At 34.8% G+C, this 24,424-nt stretch overlaps 1 protein-coding gene across 1 annotated transcript; it reads right to left on the reverse strand.

Annotated features, from left to right (window-relative positions):
* Positions 1-752: 752 nt before the first annotated feature.
* LOC141717901 (protease Do-like 7) lies at positions 753-24,185 on the reverse strand. Its single transcript, XM_074520140.1, has 24 exons — positions 23,784-24,185; positions 23,640-23,710; positions 21,993-22,127; positions 19,211-19,269; positions 18,854-18,890; positions 17,423-17,548; positions 16,860-16,949; positions 15,871-15,936; positions 15,703-15,759; positions 15,563-15,628; positions 14,812-14,919; positions 11,788-11,868; positions 8,986-9,035; positions 8,533-8,698; positions 7,546-8,070; positions 6,095-6,277; positions 5,917-6,022; positions 4,093-4,263; positions 3,898-3,977; positions 3,595-3,822; positions 3,105-3,320; positions 2,793-2,950; positions 2,157-2,268; positions 753-1,339 (listed from the first exon to the last, which is right to left on the reverse strand). The coding sequence occupies exons 1-24, from the start codon at positions 24,058-24,060 to the stop codon at positions 1,175-1,177; spliced, it is 3,333 nt and encodes a 1,110-aa protein (XP_074376241.1). The 5' UTR covers positions 24,061-24,185; the 3' UTR covers positions 753-1,174.
* Between the last annotated feature and the right edge of the window lie 239 nt (positions 24,186-24,424).

Genomic DNA, 24,424 nt, shown 5'->3' on the forward strand with positions numbered 1-24,424 from the left:
TTTTGATGTTGATTTCGTTGAAAAGGATTTATGTGGTTTTTTGAGAGATTTGGATTTTTTGCATCGATACTGAGACCGTGGTGAATATCACAATAACTCAACTTTAACAACAAAATATTATTCATAGTTTGAGGGCATTTGTTCCTCCGATTTTAGTTGATGTAACTAAAAAATCTGTATATCGGGTTATATATGACATTTATCTGAAGATCAATTGTGATCCTGCTAGTTGGCGTATGCCAATTGCTTGAGGAAAGCTATTATAATCCTTTTGTTTTAGATTTTTTTATTCAATTTGTTAAGCAATCTGAAAAGACGGCTATTTATTTAGTTTTTTTATTTGTTTTCCCGTCAGGTACCGAAAATTTGTTCCCACTATATTCCGAATGCATTCTATTTTACTTGTCAAAAAAAACTACACTAATCTTTCTTTTTTAGACAACTATTTAGCCTAATTTTTAATATTTTGTTTTGGGTATATGTCCAAAATTCCTCATCTAAAAAACCTGTACGGAATTTGAACTTTTGTGCAGTTCTGATTTATTCTGGCCGTCAATATTAAACTTCTTCATTGGAGCCAAAACCCCCTATAATATAGATGCAGGAGCCCTTACACACTAAGAAAAGTTTATTTAGGTGTTTGCTGCTCCTTTCATACATTTATGTAAGACTGTGGCAATAAAATATTTATGTTAAAGTGTAAACAGTTGACACCACACAAGTTAAACATATTAATTTAAACTTGCAATCTATTCAACTTAAATGGACCTGTTATTAAAAATAAATAATAGCCCGCAGCCAGAAGCTCGGACAAAAACTACAATTACAAGATTTACAAACTTGGTGAGGAAAAACTACATGCTATATGATGATATTTGTGATTTGTCTCGAGTAAATAATACAGTAACAATTTAGGCACAGCCTCTCAGCAACGGATCAGTACTATAATAACTCAGTTTCACGAAGTTTCTTAAAACCCTCTGAAATATGTATATCAGAGGCTGATGGCATTTAATCTTTTAACTCAAACTCCTCTTGCAGGAGGCCGTCACAAGATTCCTCTTGCAGGAGCCCGCCATGAATGCCAGTCTCAAGTAAAATTTTCCCATCTTCACAAACCCCCACTCTCTCTTGACACAAAACATACCCACCAAACAATTGCCCTTCTTTCACGCTAATTCAATGCTTTGATTGTCTTGCGATGCCACTGTGCAGTTTCCCGGTCAAATCTAAGCTCCCATGTTGGCCAGTAGTGCAAATCCTGCTTTAATGTAAGTACTCGAGGCTTCCCATTCAAGTGAATTGTTTTCACACGAACGAACACTCCATGCTCTAATTCCTGTATTGGTCATTGCAATACACTGATGGCATGAGAACAGATGTAGGCTCCTAATGTGCCATTTGATTATTACATTACTTACTAATCCTTTCCTTACCGCACACCAAAGTGAATTGTAAAATGTCAATAAACCCGACTACTAAAGGTTTGACATAAATGCAAAGAACATCATGTAATTATGCAAGTATATCACAAAACATCCTACACTTATAAGTTAAGCAAATACGAATACATACATGATATTCAGATAAACAACTGTAACAAAGACTCCTAGGACAGAATTACAATGTTGACCCAACATAGTCAATCAACTTTTGGACTGTAAGCCTAAAGGTGAGGTCAAACCCATTTTCCTCTACATTTCAAGTAGACATAGTTTTATTATTCCAAACAACATTCCCCGCAGTTTGTAATCATCTTCAAACTGTAGATAATGTGGCTGCACAAACATGCATTTACTAATTATAGAGTAAATCAATCCTGTTTGGTATATCTTATAGTGAAAAAAGTTCTGACAGGGTGTTTAGTATATAATCTATAAATTGTGTTGTAAGAAAGTTCTCACTGGGTTACAGGTCACTATTAGATTACCAAAACACCCCATATTTTTTATTTGGGAGGATTGAAAAAAGTATCAAATCAACAAGTCACATGCAGCCAAGATGGATGAACTTCATTTCTATCATCTTTAAGATTTTGCCATTATCATCTTTAAGATTTCATTTTCAACATCACTTGGATGTGCATGAGGTTTTAAATAGAAACTTCTATGCATGCTATAGACTATAGATTATTACACTTGTGCAAGAAAACAAACCTTTGTTACATCAACAAAAGAATCAAGATCTGGAGTCGGTTTCCCATTGACTTCAACAATCCACTGAAGAGCAAATAAACCATATCTGTGAACAGGACTCCCATGGCACCACCTGACAAGAGCACCAAATCTTCAATATTTACGCTTGTTTGGCACAATTAATAAATGAAGATAGGTACAAACTTATAAAACTTTAATACAAAACACAAAATACAAAATTTGGTCAGGGGACAAACTGAGGAAGTGAGGATCAGCAAATCATTTTTATGATTGACCAGACAGAGGTAAGGATCAGGGATCAACATCAATAAAGACCAACTTCATTTCCTAGTTTGAAGATTTTCAGGTTAAAGACTCCGATCCACCAGATACATTGATAGACTAATTGACAGTGAGACACTTGTTCAATCATTTCTCTCTCTCTCACATGCACACAAAAGAAGAAAGCATAACAACAATTATAAACTTATCTAGCAACGCGGTTAGATCAACATTCACCAAACAACGCATTATATACACCACAACAAGGAAAAAGGGCAAGACCCGATTCATGTAGCATCCAAAAATTATGCTCTACCTAATCATCATGAAATGATTAAACTTTCTGGATTTCCATTAAATATACTAAAAACTTACCTTGTAATGTATACACCATGTCCTTCTTCGGGCAGAAATCCAAGAGCACGGACCGCAGAATGAGGCTCATGGACAATACATCCACACCAATTAATAACACGTGTCGTGCCAGTCCCATCCCTTACATCTGTTCCTACCAGAAGTTCAATCTCAGAACCCTAAATTGCCAGAATAAAAAAGTTCAAGTTGACGCGATTAGAGATGATTTCAACTTTAAAAGGTTATTTAATGTAAAAGACAGATCATAGCACAAGAAAACGTAAGGAGTGTTTAAAAATTAAATATGGTTCGGTGGTCAAGTATGAGACTCACTTGACGAAATATAGTTAACTTAAGCTTCCCATCATTGTCACCATACTGATCTAACAGGTGGCAAGCATCTTCTACGTCTCTAAAACATGTAACTGGTTCCTTATCAATCGCCAAGATCATGTCACCTTGTTCAAGTAAGTTTTCTACACTTGAACCCGCAAAACAACCTTTAACGCGCAAAACTTGACGTCTCACAGGATCCTTCTTCACAAGAGCCTAAAGAATAGACAACAACACATACTGTGAACTGAAAATTATAATTTACCATGATTTACGTGGTTGCATTAGACATCAATGCAGTGACAACTGACAGACTGACTAGTATGAAGCAACTAGCCAAGAACATTGCACACTTGGCTGTTGTAACTCAAAGCAGAAAGGGCCAAAGAGAACGCTCTGGTTTTATTAAAATAGAAATGTATAGAACCATGTTCCATGTCGAGAGATAATGAAACAAAAATGGAGGCAATTTTTTAATGGCCAGTCTTACTTGGATCCATTTGTCACTTAGTCCAAAACTCCGAGCTTTGGAGAGCAGTGTAGGATAAAGTTCAACCTCTAATATCCTAACAAGAGGCATTGGCCTTTTGATACCATTGATGAGGAGAGAAGGTCCTTTAGCACCGGATATTATTTTCTTCAGTACATTGTTAATTGTAATTATGGGAATGCCTCTGACAAATTGATGATCTTCAGACGAAGTAGAGCCATATTTTAGCTGCAAAGGAGGAAATAAGTTAATATCTTATTTCATTGACGATGCAGATCACAAGTATTAGAGATCAGTACAAACCTGAGTTGAAAAGCTTCCCCAGATAGCTTGAACCCTTCCTCGCTCATCAGTCAGTGCACCAGAAAATGTACTCCCAAAATCTGCAGCAGGGGTGATATTTAAAATTTTAATATAAACTACACTAATACATTCACTTGGCTATAACAACTTAAAATATTTTGTTTAGAAAAAAAAAATAGCCAAAAACATCTTTACCTGTATCAAGCTCAATGACTTCCATATTTGTTGATCTATAACGTGGGCAGTCAGCTGATGCAATATTTAGAGCAGCACAAGGGTTGGTGACAACAGATTTTCTAGACGTTGCATGCAAACTCCTACTTAAACCCACAAGATATACTGGATCTCCACGGCGTATTGCAGGTTCTGTCTTGGAAAAGATATGCTAAATGAAGCATCTGTCTAAAAATTGGACTATACTTTGAAAAAGATAATAGATGGAAGGAAGCGAAAAACATGGGTTTTAATGCAGTACAAGGGAAAAGATACAAAGAACAAGTATGGTTGAGACTCCTGACGGAATTATAAACACAACATACTTGCATATAAATATGCCTAAATATAAATGTAATGTCAAACCATTATCTCCTATAGGTCTATAGTGTGTTAAACCATTGCAAAAGTAGTAAAGTACAGCATTTTCTAACAGATATATAGAACTGTTTTCATCGACATTTACCAGTTCCCTTTTGGTTTTAACTACAGTTGACACTTACAGTAACAATAATATGTATGAGAAGCCTGATTACAGGAATAAGATATTTCAGTAAGCACACTGTCTAATAAAATCGAATTTTAAGAAAAGATAAAAACTTCTGTACAAAAAAAACAACCTGGCTCCGAGCACTAGGCTCTTTTGCATTTCGTCCCATTTCAATACATACATATGTCCAGATATTACTACTAAATATATCCAAGTACCGTAAGATGTGTTCGAAATTAATTTCAGCACATCATGTTCCACAAAACTACGCTACCTTACTGATGGCTGTCTGATGCATCTGACGAACAAAGAGGAGACGACATACAATAAAGAATTGAATCTGATTTTTCATGCATGAAATACATCAACCTTTATTGATTAATGGTTATTTGGCATGCTTTACATATATAAACCAGTGTTGTAAAAAGCGGGAATTGGACTTGATCAATGTCAATTGGGTAATTGGGGATTAATCGGAATGATTAATCGAGTCAGTAATCGAAACTAATTATATACTCCCTCCGTCCCTTTCAATTGTTTACATTTTTTAGAGAGTGTCCGACACGCATTTTAAGGTGCATATAAAATATAGTTCTGTAATTTTTTTTTACAATTTTATTTTTCTGAATAAAAACTAAAACATTCAATTTTTATTCAGAAAAAGAAAATTGTAAAAATAAGTTACATAACTATACTTTTTATGCACCTTAAAATGCGTGTCGGACACTTCCTTAGAAATGTAAACAATTGGAAGGGACTGAGAGAGTATATAATTTTTTTCCTATATATATAATTATTATATTGTTTTAGTTATGCATTTATAATTATCATATGTTTATACAAAAATATTTTAAATTTTTTTATGATAAATATAATATTTTTATAATATCTAACTTTTGAATCGGGATCAATTTGAGAAGAAAAACTAAAGAGTTTGTTATTTATCCGTCTAGTCTACAACAGGAATTATGTATACGAGAATAATACTTTTTTGTTTTTATTCAAAGTTCTAGCTTTTAAATTTTTAACTATATTTTACATAATTTATAATTTTTTACCAACCGGGCCGATTTTTGACCGATGAATCCAATTTTTATAAAATAACAATTTTGACCCGATTTTAGCATAATTGAATTACTTTGTCACCGTCTAGCGTTTATTCGATGATTAATCCCGACTGATCACCGACTTTTAACATTGATATAAACATGGAACAGATAAAGTGAAATTTAAAGAAATAAGAAGTTTCAAAACCTAAAGCATAATTAAATTTCTCGAATAGATGTCTAACAATCAATACAAAAGGTCCAGCATACCAGGAAGAAGTTCTGCAGCACGCACTAGAGAAGCACCAATAGTACCAAGAGCAGCAGGGTTGTATGATACAAGAGCATAATTATGGACGGGATGTAGAAATACCACCTAGCAAATTGCAAGTTGCTGAGTAAAAATATTCAAATTAAAAATTATTTACCAATAATAGCATTTAATTACCTCCCCGGTAATTTCAATTGGAAAAGCAGCAAAAGAGAGCATCACTTCAGATGCAGAGATGGCAACAGTGTTCCTGTCAACCACAACTAATCCCATTGTTTCAGAATGGTATATGATGACACCAGTCCCAAAAAAATGTTGGGAGTGAACACCATCAACCATACATGATGATGGTACATGAACCTGAAAGTTTAGACATCAGAAAGAAAAATACGAGTGGAGTGCGCAACTGGGACATATAAAAAGATCAATTTTTTATCTTCATTTTTAAGTGATAAATATAATTGATAATCTGGATTTAATGACACTGACCAAACACAAACTAAATATTAAAGCAGTTCTTGTACTGCTGGAAAGAGTTGACCCCTCATTTTTGACAGGAATCATATATAATAAGATACATGAAAAACTTTTATGTTGTAGTACATCTTTCATAAATCTGGAAATAGTAAGAGATAACATGGGCCTCATATGCTATATAATCTTCGTGAGGGATCTAAAGGGCATGAATCTATAAAATTTAAGTTGCAACGAGACTCTTTCATGCTGTAGTCAGATAATAATCATAAATCATAGTATATTATCGCAGCATATTGACATTCTTCGAATAAAATTTCCACTATACAAACAGAGATATATAACTGGCATGGTATAGATATAAGATGTCGTACAAGAATTTGATAGCAAATGAAGAGGTTACTAGAATGTGTAACTAATGACACAAGACAAGTTGAGAATATTGTTGAAAACAAGGAATTTAGAGACATATAACTCCTCGTATTTATTGAATATTCATCACTTCGCAGATCTGAAGAACATAAAATGATTACATCACCTTATATTGGATGAAAGCCCTGTATTAGATGATAAGAAACTGATCCTAATAATTAGCTAGATTACTTATAGATGACTATTACTGAATATTCTAATTCTCAGGTTGACCTAATTAGTTTATACATATATATTACATTACAGATACACTTTTATCTATATAATAAAAAAGAACAAGTTTTTAAACATTTTTCTGCTCTGCATAAACCAGGAAGAAAAAAAACAGACGCAAATTTAGAGAAAAGCTAAGCGTGACAAGATACATTGATTTGATACAGCTAAAAAAAATTGTATCGTTACAAAACAGACTTAAACAAAAGGGGCCCAGGATGTACACAAAAGGGGCCCAGGATGTCTCACACCACCCAAAACTAGCTTTCACTGTTTGAAGACCTGCCCCGCCCCTAAAATTATCTTGTCTTGTCACCTAGCAAATCTAATATTGTTTACTATCTAGCTACCTTTTTAAAACTAATAGTGAAAGTAAAGGGAAGATTCTTGATTGTACGAAGATAATAACCAACAATTTTTCCCCAAAAGAATTAAAGTTGGGTCGCCTAACATGAACCACACACATTGGTCGGTCACATTAGAATCTCATTAGCAACTAAATTTTTTACCTCTAACATGACAAGCGTAGGCTCAATCAGACGCTCAGCAACTGAAGCATTTGCAGCACCAGCTTGGACACCTTGATTACCAATCAGCAGCGCATCTTCCGAGGCAACTGGTTCCGCCAATTGCAAGTCATCATGGCCGTGTAAGGAAGAATCAGTAGTAACTATGCCATTAGAAGATCTATCTTCTTCCACACGCCGCTTTTTTGTTCCAGAATCAGATTCTTTTCGTGATTCAGCTTCAGGTCCATCGCCAACATGCTCATGATTATTTTCCATAGTCGTGTCACCATCTGTTAATTCTTGGCTTCTATCTTGTCGCATAGGTTCCGGTAAACTAGCTTTGTCAAAATCAGAAGAAACATTCTTGTTTACTAGACCACTTTTGACTTGGTTCATGACAGATGAAAGAAGAGGAGCATCAGGTGGCAAAGCAGGTTTTGCATTCCACAAACCAGAGCTGTCATCACGAGTGTACATCAGAGGAGGGGCATACCATCCGTGTCCATCCACTGTCACTAGGACCGACTACATAGAGAAATATTTTCAATTAATCATCAGAGAATTCAGAAACAATGAGAAAAAAAAAAAGATGTGTTTATAGTTTTTACACAAAAAAACTATAATAGGTGTTTTTATACAGAATAATATCATGACGACAGGATAGGAGATATAAAACACATGCACACATTACATCAGATTCTGCAAGTATATGCAATATGCATCTTATCAGCACCAAAAGAATCAATGCAGAGATCACACATTACCCAGGGGAGCATTTCTGGAGTGAGATTATGAATATTATACATATTATTTCGACCCATTTAAATGGCAATTTTATTACATTAACCTCTAACCCAAAGCATGAATGATTCTTGAAAAACTACCATATTTTATGGAATAAAACCTAAAGTAAAAACATTTCTACAACATATACGAAAAGACAGCGTTCATATGACCCATACAGACTAAATGTGAATTTATATATACCTTACTACGATGTCGATCTGTGTAACTAATGTACTCCAACGGTACTCGTGCTCTCCTGGAAAGCTTAGAAAAAACAGTGATCAGATCTTCAAGCTGCGAAATCTCTTCTCCTGCAAACTTCTTAATTATTGCATGGCGTGGAACTCCAGCTCTATTGAGCATATATCTGTGATTTGCAAGACGAACTATTATACTGCATTAATACAAACTGCAACTATTTATATCCTAGTTCTTCTAAACTCAAATTTATAAAGAACATTACGATACTTCTCTCCCTTCAAAGACTAAATTATGATTAGCAATTACAAAAATTTATGAATGCAACTCCTAAACGAAGGACCCAAAGATGCTTGGACACACAACACGTGTGTGTCAAATAGAAACAAAAGCGGAGAGGTAGCACACCAATTTAACAGGAGGAAAATCCAGTAACTGGAAGGGGTGGAGACATACCCCGGTTCAGAAACATATACAATCCCACAATTGAACCGAAAATTCCTAGCCTGTGAAAAAAGAAATCATAAAGATATAAAAATTAGACACCGCAGGTTAAAATACAGAAGTTTAAAAAAAATCTAACAATGGAAGGATACAAATTATGCTACAATGGAAGGTTGTAACGCCGATTGATTCTTTATAGGGTCAGTCGATACATGGAGAATTTTGTGAAGACTCCTATGTACTGATCATTTGTACTAGAGAAGAGAAGTAGTCAATTAAGATAATCTGATCATATACAACACCTGCTTATAGATACACTGATGAAAAAAGCTTCAAAGTTGCTGGACAATGTTAGGGAAGGGTTAAAACTGGGGAAAAAAACTTATCCCCGCAAAAAATCGGCAGAATCACAACCTAACTCTCAAGTTTATCAAATATTCATAAATTCACAAGATTCATAAATTCACAAGATTCATAATCTAATTAATGTATGATAAATAAAAAATTTCCAACTATTATCACTTCACGTATTGTAAGAACCAATACATCAACTAAAGAAAAAAATTTAGGCAGCATAGGCTTGCACATCCAAATATGCTTCAAGGTATTCCTACTTCAAATAATGTTCAAAAATGTTGTTGCAGTGTATAAACTATGAAATCCAGCAAGTACCTGGTGGTTGTGGGTTTGGGGAAGTGTTTTTCTAGTGCAAAATAATCATTTTTGGACGGAATTTTGGTGATTTGAAAATACATGGTTTTGGATGGAACAGTGGTTTAGATTTAGATGTTCAGGATGTGATGCCTATTTGATGTTGAACAAAGCAAAGATGTTAGGAATATGCTTTGATGATAACAAGATTTTAGAATATAAATTCGCGTAAGAATGTAGCTTTTACTAGTTCACATAGGAACTGACTAGATAGCATTTTTACATTTATCAATTCTTTTAATGTTGCAATCCTCTTGATAGAATATCCAATACTTTACTTTGTATTTTTTCCAAGTATTACGAAATCAAATTAGTTGATGTGGAATTCATGAATCAATGGCCATCAAACATTTCTGTTGAGTAACCGGTTGCTCTAAAACCTCAAATTACCTCAAATTGTTAAAGTAAGGCCAACTTGGATCTTCTCTTTTATTTCAACACTTCTCCCAACTTGAAAGCCCATTATGGAGTCGAAGAGTGGATCACGGGCACCTAGGCTTCTCAACGGGGCGGGGAAAATGGGGAACCCGCTCCAACCCGACCCAAATGGGGTCGCCCCGCCCCGCTTAACTGGGGAATAGCGTAGTGACGAGAATCAAAATTATACCCCGATTAGATATGGGTCGGGTCTGATATTTATATAATCCCCGCAGGAAAAACCCGCCCCGCCCCGAATAAAGTATAATATATTTTTCTATAATATAATATTATATTTTATGTCACATAGTAAAATATATTTATAATATAGAATAAATATATTTCATTTCTTTAGGTTACATATATGATATAAGAAAAATATTGCATAGTGTGTTTAAAATTATCTATCACTTATTTTAAATCTATATAATATTATAAAAATAATTTTTTTTAAAAGATAATTATTAAAGAAGGGCGATGGGGTGGGGTGGGGTGGGGTGGGGTGGGGTGGGTGGGGTCTTTCCCCATGGGGCGGGGACGGGGATTTATTATAAATACCCGCGGGGAACGAGGCGGGTATGGGGCAAAAAAATTTCATGCGGGGTGGGTATGGGAATGACGATCCCCGCCCCGAACCCACCCCATTGAGAACCCTACGGGCACCCCATCTTTGGGTCATGAATTTGTTTTCGCGCCCATAACTTGGATCTTATAATTATTATGGACATGAAGGCAAATTTATGCCCCCAAGATGGGCGCGACGGTGATCCATGGGGCGGGGACGGGGATTTATTATAAATACCCGCGGGGAACGAGGCGGGTATGGGGCAAAAAAATTTCATGCGGGGTGGGTATGGGAATGACGATCCCCGCCCCGAACCCACCCCATTGAGAACCCTACCGGCACCCCATCTTTGGGTCATGAATTTGTTTTCGCGCCCATAACTTGGATCTTATATTTTATTTCAACATTTCCCCTCGCTTGGAAGACCATTGTCGGGTTGAAAAGTGGATCACCGTCGCGCCCATCTTGAGGGCATAAATTTGCCTTCATGTCCATAATAATTATAATTATGAGAATCTCAAATTACCTCAAGTTGTTAAAGGAAGACCCAACTTGGATCTTATATTTTATTTCAACACTTCCCCTCACTTGAAAGCCATTTTGGGGTTAAAGGGTGGATAACAAATGTTTATCTTTGGGGCATAAGTTTGTCTCGTCTCCATAACTTGGATCTTAATTTTTTATTTCAACATTTCCCCTCACTTGAAAGCCCGTTTTGGGTCGAAGAGTGAATCATCGCCGCTCATCTTTGGGGCATAAATTTGCCTCCGTGTCCATAATAATTATTACCCAAGTCCTTTGCCAGCTTGAGTTCGCATACCACGTTGTTAACCACTCCCTCTAAAACTTCATAGGAAGGGCCGACTTGGACCTTATATTATATTTCAACAATTTCGAATAAAAGAAGTGTATCAATAATAATAAGGTCAACTGATATCACAACAGTCGAATTTTTTATAAACATATAAACCTAACGAAAGAAATGGGATATATGTTATATTTTAATTTTGCGTCTTCCATTTCAAGCTTGTTTCAAATATTGTGTATATATTTTAAATATTTTGTTTTGCATGAGCCTTTAAAAATAAAAAAACAACAGTAATTTTTTTTTCAAAACAAACCTGCTGATATGAGAGAGGGTGAATTACGGCACCGCTTACTTCCAAGAAGTAGTTCGGAGTTATAGAATGTAAATCTTCAACCTGAATAAAAAACAAGGCTATAGGTTAGATATGTCGAAAATAAGGTAATAGGTTACAATTGTCAAAAAATAACTCGACAAAAGGCATAAGCGAGGAAATTAAAAACAATGTAGTAGCTTATATCAAACAAATAACCAAGCAAAAACTCTATGGTAGAGAGCAATTGGAAGATAAACATGAGTACATATCAATCTGTGACTATGCACGCCGCATGCCATGTAATATCCTTCTATAAAATATTTATTAAAATTCATGTATTAGGCGTATTTAATTAAAGCATGCAAGCTAGAGATAGTTTTGAAAAAGAAACTAATTTACGGTTCGTGACCTCGTACTATGGCCTTTTATTAAATTAGAATATATTTCTTGTTGGTTGATTGATCTAATACTAGCCGGCTAACTTAAATAATTATTTATATGATAACTCATTGAAATGATGATAATTTGGAAAACAAAGGAGGCGGGCCATTCTTGCGTAGAATAGTCTTGATTGCTCTTCGATAGCATAGCTACTCGCATGCTACGTAGCTACAATTCAATATTTAGATTATCCTAATATATATTAATATTAAATAGATAGGGTAGTAAAAACTGGTTTATATAAAAGCCAATGTTGAGTTCGTGTAGAGTTGGAGCTAAAGAAGGTTAACGGGGCTAGTGGCATCAATATATGGAGACTAATTAAAGGTTATCAAGTAAAGCTCCCGAAAAAAAGAGTTCAAAATATAAATTAGTATAGCATATATATATATATATAGTTTGGATCAAGAGTAAACCACACACCTAGGAAGCACCGACACTCCAAAAAGGATGTTGTATGCGTGTCGGACACGGCCGACACGGCGACACGGCACCGACACGGCTGAGTACGTGTTCGACACGCCATGTGGCGTGTCGACAAAAAAAGGCGGTCGGCACGGGTTCGACACGCGACCGACACGAGTTCGACACGCGATCGACACGGCCCACCGACCCAGCCAATATAAAAAAGCCCAAAATCATCTTTAAAAAGTCCAAAATCAGTTTTTAAAAGCCCAAACCATCTTATATTAACCTTAATTTTATGTCTCTCTGTCATTTACAATGTTGGGCTCTGGATTGGAAACAAGAAAGAGGAGGGCTGAAGTTGGTTCTGCTTTGGAGAAAGCTTTTAATAGTGTAGCCAGAGAAAATTTGACTGTTGAAATTGCAAGAATGTTTTATTCTTCTGGACTGCCATTTCATTAAGCAAGGAATCCGTATTTGACATATATAAATCTTATATTTTTATATTTTTTTTACTTTTTTTTGCCGTGTCCCGTATCCAGGACACTTAGATAATTGACGAATCCCCGTATTCCGTGTCCTGTGTCCCGTGTCGTCGTATCACTGTCGGTGCTTCCTAGCCACACACAAGAACGGAACCGACAAACCATTATTAATCCTTGGATTAAAATTAGATTAACAGTCGAGATTCACTTCATTTTTATATGCAATACACTTGCAAGGGTAATGATGGAAATGAAAAAATAATACCACTATCTTAATTCAGTTAAATAAGGAAACTGTATTCATCATTCATTTTTAAAATCTTTACTCTTTTTGACATTTTTACGAGATGGAATGCTTAACATTACTTGATACAGATTGTAATACACTGTGTTCTGTTGCGGAACCTAGGTACTACTTAATGTTTTTAATCCTTTTAAATTTTTTTACTAAAATTTTTAATTTTTTGTTCTGCTGCAGACACTTAACCTTGGTAATACTTATGGAATACACTGCAGACCTTGGTACTACTTATGTAATACACACGTTCTGCGGAACTTGAGCAATACTTATGCAGGAAGGTACTATTTCTGTTGCAATCAATTTTTATTATTATTTTTGTATAATTAAGCATAATGGATAGGCAGTGCTTTTGTAAATTATTGTGTTCCGTGCAAGAATACTTTGTTCTGCAATAGATGAAATTTTACAAGCAAGTAACTAGTGCGTGCACATCATCTTTTAATTGTGTGAATGATTTTAATGATTATTTGTTGTGTGTGTATGTGTGCATATATATATATATGTGTGTGTGTGTGTTTATATAGAAAAACGTGTGTACATCGTGTATAGAGAGAGAAAAAGTATTTGTGAGATTTTGTATGACTATAAGTCGCGCCATTATCACGTTTATACATGATCTTTGATTGAGTACATTGAGGTTTATTACTGATTTAATTTTGTTATAATTTGTTTGATATGAATTCGTTAGTTAACATTTATAGAGCTAGATATAATAAATATTGTATATTTCATTTACGTTTTAATATATCATACCTTTATTCATTATCCTAGATAACTTTTGGTTTACTCATTAATAGGTAGAATTGTAATTTTACATAATACATTACCAAATTTTACTCTCATGACATCACATCTTAATCTTACTACATTAGATACGTGTTCCCACGCAAATTATGACATGGTTTCTCTTATTCTAAATCTGCATATTATTAGGTACAAGTAAAATCAACAACATGACCTCATTATGCAGTCTCTTACAAGTTATTCTTCCCTAACCATAACAATACATATTTATTGGAGTACAAACTTTACCAATTCTCTCTGATTTCTTTTTCATTTACCTTCTAATATCTCTTATTGAATTCATTACTATTTACAAAAAGTCTATGGGTACCAATAAAACAAATATATCATCCATTTCTTAAGTTTTGGTATGTTTATTCATCATATTTGAGTAGAGGAAACTAGTACTCTTAGTTTATCATAGCAGAATCGTTAACAATAGTTACACTATGTTATTGCAGAACAATCCAATAAGTTTACTTTGTTAACGAAGTCCTTATAATAAATTTATATTACGATATTAAAACAACTATCAGAGAACAAGAATCACACAACTTTTTTTGTGATTACTCATCGTTTTATAACAATACAAACAAGTAGAGAAATTACCGGCAAGACGACAGCCAATGATTTCCCACCTCTTTCAATCTGTAGTTCAACCTTCTGATGAACACTATCATCAAGCAAAGTCTCCATCTTCAGGAACTGGGTTATCACCTGCACCACGGTTTGAAAATTTATAAATAATACACACACTCAAGTACATCAATTAGTAGGTATGAGAGTTCCACCAAAGTCGGTATAAAAATTCGCATGAATAAGTTGTTTACAAAGGGTTTACAAGTCCCTCTCTGAAAACGGCGCCAGATGTACCGATCAACAAAATAAGCTATTATATGCACAAAATCTTAACATAGGACTAACTGGCTAATCCCTAAATCATCATAATCAAAATCAATCTCACACACGGTCACCATATACACACCAGATATATGTTCAAAACCCAACTTCACTGATGTTTCTACTATCTTTTGTTATTTAACTAGGTTTGTGTAGTTGTTACCGCTTCCTAATAGTCAAGAGATTACATCCTGAATCGAACTTCGAACCACACCACCCACTCAGCTGCTCATTGGTTTTGTTCACTCGATGACAAAGCCTTCTCATTAATAATATTATCTTATGAGCAAAACCTGGTTTTCCACATCTCAATCAGATATTCCATGCCATGCTATCAATCTTTTCTTTCGTTGTGGTAAATGTTCATGAAAAAACAACTATAGCAGATATAGATATTCTCCGACATATGTCTAATTAACTAATAAAAGTTATCATAGGCTGCACCCCTAGAAATGCTTACCTCCCCATTAATACGAATAAGAATATCACCCGGCTCCAAATGGTTATAAGCAGGACCGCCTGGTACCTGCAACACAGCTTTAGTACACATGAACAAAATCATTTACTGGAAAAGTTAAATACTGAAAATTGCAAACTCACCACAGAATCAACAACAAGCATTCCTGTTTCAATTAGTGGAGATTCACGGCGCACCAACTATGCCAAATAATACATTAAATAAGTAATATAGAATTTGAAGATAAATATTTTAATCAAGTAATATTTGAAAATAGAATTAACCTACAAAATACACAAACCAATAAGTACCTGCTCTGTCTCACTTTGGAGACCAAGCCGGCGTGTTTCATCAAATCCTTTGTGAACAAATGTCATCTACATCATGAATAACAATATCCAATTTAGACAGAGGTGAACATTATAAACAACAAAAAATGGGTAGCAGATGCCATTCAGTGCAGACTGACTTGTGCCACATCAAATCAATTAGCTTTACATCCATCATAAATTCATATTGCACGCAAGTTTATCTAGATCAAACTTACATCATAAAAGGACAAATGTGAGTGTCATAATGGCTGCAAAAAATATATCGCTGCCATAATGCAGGATTGAAAAGGCACCAGCTATGGGGATTTAGCATATGATGTGTAATTTATAATACCAAAAACAATGAACAGACTTGACATGCCAAGTTGCTTGGGGAGGATGCATTGTCATGTAAAAGTAGTTATGATTCCCACACAATTAACAGGATATAAACATGCTGACAAATCAGGGACACCTTACCATTTTAGGAAAAAAGTGCCCAAAATAAACGTTGTTTCATCATACTCGATATACCCAAACAATAATTACACTAATTAATCAGGTAACAAACATAGCTGACAAATTCTACTGGTCCCACGAATCACTAACAAATATAAAAGATCTACTATTAGAAATTAAGAATGATTACCCCATTGCCATGTATACATATAATAAATATTAAACGATGAGGGAACAGTAGCAATCAAACCGTTAAAATAATACAACTAATAAATATAACAGCCCTGAAATGTTCAAAGGAAGGCATAAATAGATAGTGTAAAAGAACAACACAGAAAGGAAACATCATTACGACATTAAAGTATATATTTAATAAATAACAGCCAAATGAAGTAGTGGGGAAGGAAGCAATATACAGTTCACAAAAATTTTCGAGAATAGGAGAGATCAATTACTTAGTGGTTCAAAAAACTTATGAATGTGATCATCACTATATGTAAGTGAATGTCATATGTATAAGAATTACAAACCTGCAATGTACCACGAGGAATTGGAACTGCCTCCCATTTATCCCTGAAAGTTTCTCTTCCATTCTGCAGGAACTTCAATGCCCTTACAACCTGCAAATAAGATTAAAAAGAGTTATAATTACTTCCATGTTTACTTAAAAAACAATACTCAAAGACATGAAGTCGAATGATTGACACATTGAAATAGAAGCTCATCAAGTCAACAGATCAAGCGCATGCCTGGTATTCAGCTGAAAAAATGCTCACACATACACTAGCTTAAAAATTAGACATGATATCAATATTCAAATATGTTGAGCCACTCAGCTGAATATATCTACACATTAAGATAGTACTTCTTTACATTGTATTGACCACTGCATTATTGGCACTGTATTTTCTGTATAAAGGACAGGAAACATGTTTCACTAGTTTATAAATGCATGCTCTCTACTAAACAATATCTAATCGCTTTAAGACATTTGTTTCTTTGTTGTATATACAAAGTACACGGCCAAAAAAATTCTCAACATACAATTTCCAATAATTAAAAAAAATATCATTATTCCAATATTAAAACTTACTCGTTGCAAAGGTAAGAAAAATGCAGAAGCACTAGATGATTTGCTTCCAGCATTTAGAGCAACTGCCCTTCCTTGCCAGTCAATTACCGGGGATCCACTAGAACCACCTTTAGTCCCAGAAGCTGCCTATAGTTGTGCAGAAAAATAATATCATAAAAAATTATAGGAAGATGGTTCATATATACATTTGGAAGCAATAGTAAAAATTTGTGGACTAAGACTACAAAAAGTCGTTCCTTTTGCCTTCAAAGTTTCATAACCTTCTCTAGCCTAATAATCAACTTGCAAAGCATTAACTTTAAGCGACTTACAAATACAAGAGATATAAAACTATGAATATGGCTAAACCACAACTTGCAGATCAATGCATAATTCATGATTTTATGACACAAATACTTATTAGCCAAGTTGCCAGTTGGTAACTTTAGTGTTTGTTAAAATTATAATTTCAATCCTTTCAATATTCTGCTGTAACAAATAAATGTGAAATTGGAAAGAAGAAATGAAACCGTGTTCTTCACTTATATCTTCTAGTATAAAAATTTTAAGGCCGGGCCTGTTTTACGAACTTTTTGCTAATCAGCATAACTCTTATAGTCCTACAGCATGATAGTCAATTGATACTGGCATCAACGAGAAGAGGAACTCTACTAAATGATACTAGTTCTTGGAATAGGAAGCACAAAATTATATGTCCAAACACACGTTCACCTTGTGTTATAATTGGACATAAAGGGCTAAAATTGTTTTAGAAACTGCTAGAGTTTAACTTTTGATGCATGTCTATGTTTTTAGCATATAGAAGTGTCAGTTTCATGGGGTGTAGATGCTTATCAAGACCATGGTATATTCATAAATTGTGTATTAGCTTCACATCCTAGCCAATTCTGATTTGCAATATCCTTGAAGAATCACTAGAACTGTAATTTTGATTGAGCTATTCAATTTCATTCAGCTTGCTTAGGAACGATTGTTTAATCTTTAAGACTTGAACAGGAAATCTGCCACCATAGTATGTTAGGCTCTCCTTGCCATATAGAACTCGAGTAAGAGCTTGTCCAACAAAGACTCGGTTGTGCATGGTATCCTTAACAGCCCTAGTTTGGGGACAACATTATCACAAGCAAAGGAATTTCCAAAATGCAGATAATCTTAGGCCTTCTCATAAGATGTCCTCTGTTCCAATGTTTAAATTAATCGTTATCCAGTCTCCACCTCTTCTCTCACTTTTTGAGTGAGGACAAGGAATCGAGAGGTCTAAGGATAGATAAAACTAGAACTTTTCAGCTATAATCAAAAGCTGGATATAGAGCCACTAGGCATAGACATAAAAATCTGATTATTATATGACACTATAAACAATAAGTCAATTCAAGCTAGATATTAACATGTAGAATGTATGCATGTATAATATATTTTTGAATGTCTTACCTGCATGTAGAATGTATTGAAATCATTGTAGCCATCCCTGCACCGCAAAGTTAACGCACATTAATACATAACTACTGGCAACAAGAAATTGCAATACAATTGCATGTTTAAAATATAACTGGTATGAATATATGCAGGTACTACAGAAGGTACAGTGGTGCAAATTATTGTTACCACAAAAGTTTCACAGAATTGATATTGTGATAGATCAGGAATGAATCATTGGTTAACTTGAAATATTCTTGTCATCTTCTCATTAAGCAGGAAAAGTAGCTGGGAGTTGTCACTTTTTTGAAAAGAATAAGATACAAGAGATGAATAGGGTGAGGTGGAGATTTTATAGAAAAAGCAACCTACTTTTTATAGTGTGGAGCGTCTCTGTCCAACCGAGCAAGCGTACCAGCCAAAATTGAGACCTGTGTATCCCACATACAGAGTAAAAACACATTAAATAACAGCCCCCAAGTTTGCAAAAAGGATAGCTGAAAATTGAAGTGGAACTGCCTATTAGTGTTAAGTGTTAACCATATAGACCTAGGTACCCTTAATAAAAGCATGGTGGTTATGGCCTCTGCCATGGGATGCCATATCCGCTATTTTTGCGCTGTGGCATTCAAAAATTATTAGGCGGCCATCCAGACACCAGTGTCATGCACTAAGGTATTTTCCATAGCCACCGGACGCCCAAGGATGTCACATGCAAAGTTGACCCAGCCAAATCCGACCCCATTGCCTAAATTCTCCCGTCTAGAGTCACTTTGAAAGTCTTAAGGTTCATCTGGGGGGTTTTGATTTGTCTAATTCACCTTTTATACCAAAAACCCGCATTGAAATAATTTCAGAGTTTTTCGGATCACCAAAAAGTACAGCGCTAGACAGATTTACCTTTAATGCAATGTTTTTCGGTGCAACAATATTTTCTTTTCCCCTAATTTATGAGTCTTAATGTTTTCATTTTATATCACATATTCTATTGCAAGTTAGTATTAAAATAATTTACATTGTAATTTATAAATTTAAAACTGATATATTACATGTAAATGCAACGGATGGCATACGCCATATTGCATATTGTTGAGAGGGTCCTCAAGCGCATGGTTCAGCATGCCGGCATGGTGTTAAAACCCTGATTGCATGTACTTTCTACACATATGACATGAAGACTGAGATTTTCAAGTGTACAGTACATAAATTTAACCCTATTTGCATGTACTTGGTCAATATCTTCTGTCATGCAAAGTTCAGTCTTTAGGTAAAAGGTTTACGTGCAAATAGGATCTTAACTGGGAAAGGTTTACACAAAGACGTCACCACTTGCGAATGAACCTTTGATAAGCCTAGACGTGAGGAAACCATTGATCCAGTTCAAACCCAAACAAACCGAAAAAAGAAGATTGGAGTTCTAGATTTATGAAAACTAAACCGTTAAAGAACTATAAACAGAACCAAAAACAGTTTGGCTAGTTCGGTTCATAATTAGTGAACCAAAAACATGTACAAATGTAACACCAAATCTAAATTACTACATTTTTATAATTTGTATATGATTTTGTTTCCATTCTAAATGCAGTACTGAGTTGGGTGCAATTAATTCTCTTTTGCAAGCTTCTGAATGTAAGAAGTAACATCCCATTATGGTCTTGCTTGGATCTGCATTTGGCATCTCAAGCAGACATGTCATAGAGTAATTACTGTTTGGTTAAAAATCCAAAACGTATTTATTTTGGTTTCGATATACACAGCCGAAAAAACTTCACTAAATGAAAAGTACGAATCACTTGCATCATACTATTTGGCAACTGTTACATGGGGATGAAAAGTTTTGGACTTGAGGGCTAATTTGAATTGACGGGAGTATATCTTTCAAGATTAGTATTTCCTCACTCTGGCAAAACGGGACATCATACAATGTTAAAACGACATACAATGTTAAAACGACTTGAAACATCATACAATGTTAAAACGACTTTTGTGGAAGAGATTCTTTCAGTGCCATACGATTTTGTCCCCTGGCCGATCTTGAATTATCTTTCGGATGTACTGATTTGATACAAGTTCAAAGGTTATCAAGACTTGATCGGGGCAGTTTCCGTAACCGGATTGCATTAAAGTGTAACATTAATATCCAAGTAATACTCCCACACCACTACACCAGGAGCATTAATTAAATAATTTGGAAACCCCGATTTGTTTTCTTGAATCAGGGTTTTGAAATTTTTGAGTTTTCTTGAAAGGAGTTGTTGTAATTTGGGTTGAAAAATGTCGACCCAGAAGAGGGTTTCGTCTGGGAAATCAATGGTGGTGAAGAGGCAATCAGAGAATGTTGGGAAGGCCTCGGGAATTGTGCCCAAGAAAAGGCCTGCTCTTGCTAATATTACTAATCAGAGAAATGGGCCTCTGGTTAATTCTACTAATTCTTCGAAATTAATGGGTTGTGTGCTGTTTTAATTTTTTTTTTTTTTGTCAGGTTTGTGGTAATTCAAATATTTAGTTTGGAGAGTGATCTCCAAGGGAAATATTGAGTTTGAGGCATCAAAAGGAGTGTAAAATGAGAAATAGAAGGGGCTTACGACAATGAACCAATGAACGAAACTTTTTACGGTAAGTCCCATGTGAAGAAGGTTATGGGCTGAGGTATTCTATCATCGTTTATCGTTGTCTCGCTCTCGCTAACTGTACTTATGTTTATGTTTATGGATCATTACTTACCTAGGACACACATATTTGTGCACACACAAAAGTCGGGGGTCTTTTGAGGAAACAGCCTCTTCATTCTTTGTAATGAGGGTAAGGCTGCGTACGATATACTCTCTCCAGACACTTCCCTAGGCAGTATTATTGGGTACGATTGATTGATTAATTGATAAAGTCTATACATAGAAAAGCTCCACTTTTACAGCTTACTGCTTAGATGTTGATTGTGTATCTATCTAAAAGAGTTCCAGTAGTACATTATAGGCGATAATTTACGACCAACCTCTTTAAAGAGGTGTACACGTGTAGTCAATCTTATTAAGTTTCTATAGTAAATTCATCTTATTAGGATATCCTGACAAATGTCTTCGTGATAGATAGAACTACAAAGTACTTAAAGGATAGGTGAGTCAACAACCACAGTATCTATTTTGTGCGTATATACCTTCTCTCCACTATCATTACCAACAACCCGAATTTCAAGTCCAACACAAGCAGCTTCTGGGGCAAGGGGAATATCTTCGTAGCTCAAAAATTGTATAGCATCAGGATCATAACGAAAGAATCCAAAATCATGAACCTATAAGTAAGGAAATAGTGTCAATGCCACCAACACAAAAAACTCCGCATTCCAGTATATTTGACAAGGCACACAAAATTACATTTTACTCGAAACACAAAAAAATACATGTATTCAGCATATACTCGTCTCATATGTAGCTTCCAATTTATTTGTAACCCTTTACTGCTTCTGTATCAAAATTTTCTAATTTCACCAAAAATCTTTTCATAAAACATTTTCAAAATCATATAGTTAATATCTCCCTAATAACTTCCCGGTAAGATCGTCCAAGATTTCAAAATTTTCTCTTAGTATTACCTTTAATATAAATAACTGGCCTAAATTTATAATCGATAACAAAAGCCTCCCACTATTTCCATGTACCTCATATTATTCTAGTTACTTTAGGAAACTATATACCATAATCTCATCAAGTATTTTCCAACAATCTTCCAAATTCTCTCCTCATCACAAACTCACAAGTCAACATCAGAGCAAAAAGGGAGGGGAAGAATTCCTTCCAATTCTTACTTTCTAATTCAGATTAAATATCAAGATAACTTAAGTCCCTGATTGATACTAGAAAATATTTGACAGCTGTAGTGTAAAATAACTCAGTAAATCAGATATCCAACTTTACAAAGTATGTTTTTCATCCAGTTGGAATAGTGAGTATACCTATATACGGTATACGAACGGAGGTATATATACTAGAATAGCTGATGACTGCAGATCTAAAGCAGGTATTAATTATTGAAAATATTTTAAATGTTGAAAACTAAAATGGTCGAAATAGGAAGATAATGTACAGAATATAACAATATTACTATAACTGTTACGGCAGAAATGTAATTTAATGTGTTCAAGAAGCAGATAGCCAATGGGTGCAAGGTGAATAAATAACGTATAAGGGTATAAGACAGTGAAACTGTGCAGCAGGTACGTATCAGGGGATAAACAATTGATGGTCATAAAGTAAGTAATCTTTAGCTATCAAGAACATAAAACAAATTATGAGATGCAACCAATTAAAAATCAAGAAGAAAAAAAGAGAGGCATATAATCATTCTATATTTACAATTCTAGTTTACAACTATGATCAAAAAAACTACTGCAAGCTGGAATGAAGAATCTAAATATTCCCCAGTTCTACAAAATCTTATGCCATCGAAAATAAGAAAAATGCAAAGAAAATGGCACCCAGTAGTCATAGTTCTACAAACAGTAAATAACTTATGGACCTTTTCATTATAATTCAAGAAATTCTATGGAATATCCTAAATGCTGCACTAGTGCAGACAAAGTGTTCACACTATTCATATATTCAATCTATGTGAGTATATTGATGCATAAAGATGCTATGTTTCCACTTTGAATCAATCAAAAGTACACATGAGCATCCTTAATTCTGGAAAGAACATAAAAAAGGAACAAACTTTTGGTGTAAAAGGATTATTCTTGATCACAGTAACTAAAAAACACACACACACAAATACATATATATAGACACAATACAAAAAGTATACTTACAGGATCCCTGTATACCGGATACACAGGAACTTCTTCTCGATTAACAAACATAGCTTCTGCCACAACAGGACCTACCAAAACACCACATATATCACATAGGGAGAGAGAGAGAGAGAGAGCGAGAGAGAGAGAGAGAGAAATTACCAGGCTTAACAACATGGCGATTAGTAAGGATAATTCCATTACGCTTATCAACAACAAAGCCAGTAGCATAACCAGCACCAGCCGGCTCCGTATCAAATGCTCGACAGGCGGTGGTACGGAGAACAACGACGGCCGGAACAACCTTACTGAGAGCTCTCCGCCAATCCTCAGGAGTGGCGTGATTCTCTGTAAAAGGAGGATCTATATCCATACAAAGCTCTTCTTTAATCATCGATTCTGTACCTGTAGTCTCCTCCGATTCCAATCGCGACGACATTTCGAGTAATTAAGCAAGTCCGGCGACGGCGAGTGTATACACACAGTTTTTGTATGTATAGAGTCGCTGTAAAACCCCCAATTGATCTCTCAACCAATAGTACAGCCAGTCCCACTTGTAATACTGACGATGCAAATACCAAATGTAAATCACACGGGTTTTATGTCACATTCCATTCACGTTTTTCAATAATTATTTAAAATATAATTTCATAATATTGTTTTAAAATTTTTTTCCTAAATAAAAGTTTTATATTTAAATTTTTATTTAAAAAAAAAATAGAAAAAATATTATGAAATTATAGCCTATGCAAATAGTCAACGTATAATATTCACCGGTACGGACGGAATATACGTTTAGAGTT

Source organism: Apium graveolens, chromosome 4 (assembly GCF_009905375.1).
Source record: "Apium graveolens cultivar Ventura chromosome 4, ASM990537v1, whole genome shotgun sequence".
Taxonomy (NCBI): Eukaryota; Viridiplantae; Streptophyta; class Magnoliopsida; order Apiales; family Apiaceae; genus Apium; species Apium graveolens.

What these genes read in the sequence shown, in the direction of transcription:
- LOC141717901 (XM_074520140.1), bottom strand. Translation starts at nt 24,060, where the DNA reads ATGTCGTCGCGATTGGAATCGGAGGAGACTACAGGTACAGAATCGATG. An exon ending in TTTTCTTACCTTTGCAACGA is followed by an intron (nt 16,950 to 17,422) that starts GTAAGTTTTAAT and finishes TCTTATTTGCAG; the next exon opens with GTTGTAAGGGCATTGAAGTT. An exon ending in AGTTAACTATATTTCGTCAA is followed by an intron (nt 2,951 to 3,104) that starts GTGAGTCTCATA and finishes CTGGCAATTTAG; the next exon opens with GGTTCTGAGATTGAACTTCT.